The sequence below is a fragment of the Rhagoletis zephyria genome, unplaced genomic scaffold (genome assembly GCF_001687245.7).
Source record: "Rhagoletis zephyria isolate East Lansing unplaced genomic scaffold, Rhagoletis_zephyria_1.1 Rzeph_scaffold_14693, whole genome shotgun sequence".
In the NCBI taxonomy this organism is placed as follows: Eukaryota; Metazoa; Arthropoda; class Insecta; order Diptera; family Tephritidae; genus Rhagoletis; species Rhagoletis zephyria.
Genome location: NW_016171761.1, coordinates 2,755 through 9,143, shown reverse-complemented (window position 1 = coordinate 9,143; position 6,389 = coordinate 2,755). Strand labels below are relative to the sequence as shown.

The 6,389-nt window shown below is 35.6% G+C and overlaps 1 protein-coding gene across 1 annotated transcript; it reads left to right on the top strand.

Annotated features, from left to right (window-relative positions):
* Positions 1–594: 594 nt before the first annotated feature.
* LOC108378686 (allatostatin-A receptor-like) lies at positions 595–5,381 on the top strand (the record flags this gene model as incomplete). Its single annotated transcript, XM_017634991.1, has 4 exons — positions 595–880; positions 989–1,139; positions 5,187–5,305; positions 5,366–5,381. Coding segments are annotated over 4 exons (572 nt in total), but the record flags the coding sequence as incomplete, so codon positions are not given.
* Between the last annotated feature and the right edge of the window lie 1,008 nt (positions 5,382–6,389).

The window sequence follows — 6,389 nt, the reverse complement described above, 5'->3', positions numbered from 1 at the left end:
TGGTCTCCTCATCGCATTGTTTGGGGTTTTTGGCGGACCTGTAAGTTATAGTTTCGATGGAAAAACGGTTAAATAAACAATTGGTTATTATTATTGGGAATCTCCTGCAGATATAAGGGGTTTTCCGATAAAAAATAATGATTTTTAAGAACTCTATCCATTTCTCCGAAAAGTTCTTTTTTCCACATATAAAATACATGCAAAACTTTGGGCTCTTTGAGCAACGTCTTAATATTTTTTGATTTCAAAAAAAAAAAAAATGAGGAAATATTTTTTCGGTATGGAACAATCCTATGGGGTGAGAGCATAAAAATTCCAACTTTACTTTATCACATGCATAATACAGTAACCGATTATCTCAAAAACTCTTATGCAATGATAATCAAAAAATAGTGTTTTATTGACGAAGGGGGACGAGGAACTATCCCGCATCCCCTTTGGCTACGCCACTGCTTAATTGTGTGCGAACTCTCGAATCGGATGTTTCTTTGATTACGGTTAACCACACACATTTATTCAGAATTCTGTAGCTATTTTCTTTCAAATTTTGTATGCATTATGTTTTCATGAAAACATTAATTTCCTTCTCTGCAGTGGTCGCTGCCAATCAACAAATGCGCTCCACCACCAACCTACTCATCATCAATCTAGCCGTCTCCGACATACTCTTCGTTGTATTCTGTGTGCCATTCACCGCCGCCGATTATGTGCTGCCCACGTGGCCTTTTGGGGATTTGTGGTGTAAATTCGTACAGTATATGATTGTTGTCACCTGTCATTGCAGCGTCTATACTCTGGTGCTGATGTCATTCGATCGGTTTTTGGCAGTTGTGCATCCGGTCACGAGTATGTCATTGCGTACCGAACGTAATGCGATGCTGTAAGTAAGCGTATGAGTGCCCCCTTTTATAATTAGAGCCCCACAAATTCAATTCAGCCTGAGTCCATTAAAATATAAATATTTAAATTTGCATATCCTTTTCCGCAGAGCTATTCTCTGTGCCTGGGTGCTCATTATCACTACAGCCATTCCAGTGGCTTTGGCTCATTCTGTACGCCTCTACTATTTCAAAGGACGTAATTACACAGCTTGCGTTTTCTCCACCGAAGAGGGAGCTTGGAGTTTAATCGGATTTCAGGTAATTCCTTCCTCATTAAATGCTTTGTTTAAGATGATTTGGCAAATTAAGTGGATACATATTTACTTTGCATGCAAATTCAATCAACGCCTTCTTGGGAAAGGCATCAAACCAAAACCAAAGAGACTGTCTTTTATTTCTAAACTATAATTCATGGAAATGCCAAATTTGCGCATACTGAAGATTTCGCCCATTATACAAATATTTAAAGGTAGTTTTACTTTCCTCTTGTTCGCCATTTGACGTAAGCTGTGATTTTGACATTTCTTTTAAATTGAAGCTACCATATTCTTGAGGAAATTAAAAACTGGTTTTTACTTAAAAAAAATGTAAACTATTTGAAAAAATATATCTCGAGCATAACTAATTTTATAGCGAGCTTTACAAGCCTTAATGCCAATGTTTACACATCAAATTTCATAAGGACCTGGTACTAATGCCTTTACTTTCGGCGCCGTGTAGAAACAACTAAATCGGTTTTTCTAAACCTCTTTATTTGATTTCAAATTTTTATATATAAATGATTACCGCTGTAAATGTATTGAAGAAGTCTTTATTCTCCCTATCATGTCAAATTAAAAAAGTTGAAAATTTTTCCAGAGGAAAGCAACCTATAATCCATTGTCAGAAGCTTTAAAATACCCAAGTAAAGTTAACGATATATTATAACTGTCCTATATATGTATATAAGCTTTCTTAATACCTTTACTTCGGTGTATTATTTAAATAAATCGGGAAATCGCTTGGAAAAAATTTAACTTGTTCTCAGCAAATGCATCATGATTCGTCCGGTCTAGTATATGCACATTAGGGTGGTCCAAAATACATAGGAAAATCTACTTTTTTGCAAGCTTTAATTGTATTTGGTAATATATTAAAATTAAAAATCTATAAACTCATTGTACAAGTGTTGACTAAATTCCTGATGCAAATGGCACGTAAGCAAATGGACAATGGACAAGTAAGTCGATTAGTTTCTACCATGTTAGCGGGAGTAGACTAACTATACCCGGCAGTAATTCGAGCTCCGATAAGCTGAGACGGTGTAATCACTCTCAGGCGTCCACGGTAGAAAAATAAAGCCAAAACTTAAGCGTTGATAAAATTACAAATTTCGAAATGCAGTAGGAAAACATACATTTGTATTCACGGGAAAATGCAAGCTCCACCATAAACTCCTGGATCTAGGCAAAGGAATTCAAAAATTAATTAGAAGAAAATCCTTTTTCTGAAAGTTTGTTTTACCTTACTAATTTTACCTTAAGGAGAGAAGAAAATAAAACTTTTCAGAAAAGTTTTTATGGTCAATTCAAATATTTCAGATATTTGCAGATTTTAACAGTTTGTAAAGTATTTTTAGTTCATCGTCTAGTTCAGGTGTTCCCAAACTTTTTTCACCTCGGCACCCTTGTTGTGCTAAAAAATTTCGTGACACCCCTACTCTTCAAATGTCTACGACTACGAAAACAAGAAAACACAATGCTCCTTTAGCTTTTATGTGAGGACTGAAACTGTTTTCATGATTTCATAATTTCCTTTAAGTTTATTGGGATCTTTGACAATTTTACCTTGAATTCATTTGACGCTGAAAGCTTGCTGCTGTATTTGTTTTCAACCGACTTCACAAAAAGGAGAAGGTTATCAATTCGTCGGAATATTTTTTTATTTTATTTTTTTCTATGTATGTTACCGCATAACTTTGGACCGTGTTAACCGATTACTATAATTCTTTTTTAAAGGAAAGGTGTTATCTGACAGGTGGTCTAACTTGGTTTAAATCCGATCATTCGATCATGAATAGATTAACGACAATCTTGGGAATTGAAATCAGTTTTGTTTTTTTTTTGCTTAAAAATGACTTGTTTATGTAAGCATTTGTTGAAAGTTGCAGTCTCAATATAGAAATGTAAAAGTAAGGCCCCTATTATGAGTTGAATTCGACGGTGGTCGAAAGTGCTGATTGAACGAATTTTCATTTGGTATTATGACGCTCATTCGATGAAGAATAGCACTATTGTGAATTTCGCTCGGTTAGGTTGTTTACAATAGTATATTTTTCACCGCTGGGAGGTTTTGTTTACAAATCGAGAAAACTAAATAGTGTGATTATAAAAATGTATGTATGTAAATTTGTGAAAATAAAATGAAATAAAAAAGAAAGCTAGTTTATAAAACGTGGTAAAAATGAGTACAACGGAGTTCTGGTTCAACGTTTCGTCAGAGGATGAGAGCTTGATAAACTGGCCAGGAGTAGAAAATGTTTAAATGGGTTTAAGTGTAGTCTTTCGAATATATTTTGACATAAAATATATACAAGAAGTTTGTCTACAGATTTATTAAAAACTTCCGCCTGTCTAAAGAGGCGTTTGTGAGCCCAATCTATTTAAAATATTTTAAAACTATCAACAGCTTACGATTTTGTTCTCAGATATCGTGCCAACTGAGTATTGGGATTTTCTTTCAAAAGTAAAACCAGCCTTTCGAGCTTGTGTTTAATATTCATGACGTTAGAACTGCATGAAATTAATACAAAATTGTTTAAAATTAGTGTCTAGCCGCCATAAAGTACAAAGACAAATGCAAAAACCTACATTTTTCACAATTTTCTAGCACTTCGCTACACTCAGAAAAAAATCAGCGAAATATATTTCTCTCAACGCATGCTTTGGTAAGTATAACCAAATAATGTAACTATAACCAAATAATGCGTTGAGAGAATAATATTTAGTTGACGTAACTAAACTCTTTTCGCAATGTACACCATCGGAAGCAAAATTCTGTTCGGCAGAAAATTCGATACTCAACGATAACCAGCGAAGATCGAAAATCGAATGCAACTCATAATAAGGGCCTAAAAGTCACTAGTATTTTTAATGTAATCTTGCCAAGAGCAGTGTTTTCTGCATACACTTCCATCCAGACCTCTCTTGGCTCCCTTCGTAGTATGTAATAATCAAAGTGCTGTCTTCACTGATGTCCAGAAGGTTTTCAAAAGCTTAATTGGTCATCTCAGTAGGTTTACTTTTCGGGCCACATGAACACGGGTTTGTTATCCAGCTGAAGCCATCCTCAGAGTCAATGTTGGGAAAATATTCGACAATGGTTTTTTCTAAACCTTCCAAGTTAACGCTGGTAATGCGCGTTAATGCTAAGAAAATCATTATTACAGCCAATTGCACGAAAGCAGTGTAAGTGATAAATGATTTTAATTTTTTGAAATGTATATGGAAATTGCTAGTGAAACCAGTTGTTATCAATTTTCTTAGCGTTAACTTCGAAGTTACATACCTTTTTCTGATTACTTTGTTTGCTTATGGGGTTTTCATGCAAATTGCTATAAATTCTAAAATATACATATCACCAATAAAATAATCTCGACGTGCTAGAAAAAACCAGAGATGTATTTTAATTTCGCAGGCCTTTGTTATCTTCACAGCGTCATTCAATACGGGTTTTAAATCTAGTGGCGGCATCTTCTTAGTTGCCAGGAAATACCGAGGGATCATACAGTGAATTCTCGTGGCGTTTTCTGCCTCTTGCTTCATCCTAGACATCGCCCCTTTCGTTCGCAGACTTTCAAACCATTGTTCTTTCTCGATAGCTTTAAAAATTTCGTCGCTAGTGACGTAAGTCTCAAGTACTTCGTTCTTCTTCGATTTGCATTGCGAATGGGTACCTCACTAATACGAGGCCTCTGAAATCGTGTTGATTCGCTCTTTGACAGTGTGATTGTGAAGTTCCAAAAGTACCGAAAGTGGTTGTGAAATAGGGTAGGTTTTCGGCTATTTTTCTGAAAATTTTCTGATTCAATTTTACGTTGACAAAACGTACTGCGGAACTACGCCTAAGAGCGAAATATCCCTTTGCTGCAAGCTATTTGTGTTGTATATGAGGTTTGACGAGCCGCTGAAGCTAATTAATAAAAATCAATTGGGGGGTGGCTGGAGGAAAAAATTTTGAGCCACCCTAATGCAAATATTTATGTAAATGGTTATGTCGTATAACTAACTATTCATAACTTTATGCTTTATCCAACTTTGTTCCAAGATATCTTTCTTTATATCGTCGTACGTTGCACCACTGACTTTGATTTGCTTCCTCTATATGGGTATGTTGGCGCGTCTGTGGAGAAGCGCACCTGGATGTAAGCCATCCGAGGAGTCTAGGTAAGCAATTTTTATAGCATACTTGACATTTTTGTGCGCACACATTTATACATTTAAAAGGGTAAAAGAGCCCTAATTGCAAAAGAGTACGTACATATGTACAATTTTTATGATATTTCTTGGATTTAATATATGCTTGGTGTTATATAACGAGCTATACTTTTATAAAAATATAGTGAACATTAAACCAACAAATGAAAAATAATCAAATCGTAGAGCTCACTGTTTAACATATTTTAAAAAACTTATTATACTCATTTATTCCCTAATATTATCGAGATAATTGTGAAAGTAGAGAAAAGTAGACATTTGAACCTTCCTTTATTTTCGTGTATGCATTTAATTTGCGAACATCTGGTATTCACCATTACAACCATTTTGATTTGTTTGCTTGTTTACTATGTTGAACAAAAGTAGTGAACTTATTAAACGCGTTTTAGTATATTGTTAAAAAGTAAACGTTGTTACGACGTCGTTTGGCAAATTGGGAGGAGTCATGTCGGTGCAACTAACACATATTTCATTTCACAAACAAAAATAAAATAGCAGAATATTCGAGGAATGACGTTGAATGTTCGACAGTGAGAAAGAAATCCGTCAACTAAACAAGGATAATCGTAACAACTGGTGTCAGAAGTGGAATTGTTAAATAAATCCCATAAGAGAAACTCCAAAAAATGGCAAAAATTGAAGAACTGAAAATCGGGGAACTCAAACAGCAGTTGGTAAAGCGAAATTTATCAACCTCCGGGAGAGAAGTGGAGTTACTATCACGGCTGCGAGAGGCCATGAAGAAGGAAGGCATCGGCGTTGACAAATACGACTTCGATCGTGAGACTACGAGGCATCCCGGAAGGATGAACAGAAGCATGAATCTACTACGAAGATTGAAGAATAGGGACGGGCTCCCATTATGGACATGAACACGTTACTGAAAGATGTCATCGCAGATTTCATACCAGCTGGAAGCGGAGAGGTCGCAGTTGTCGTCAGATGTCTCATCGCAGTTACAAGAGCTGGAGACACGTATATCATCAGCGTTATCAGCGCAGATATCATCCCAACTAGAAGCACAGGATGCAAA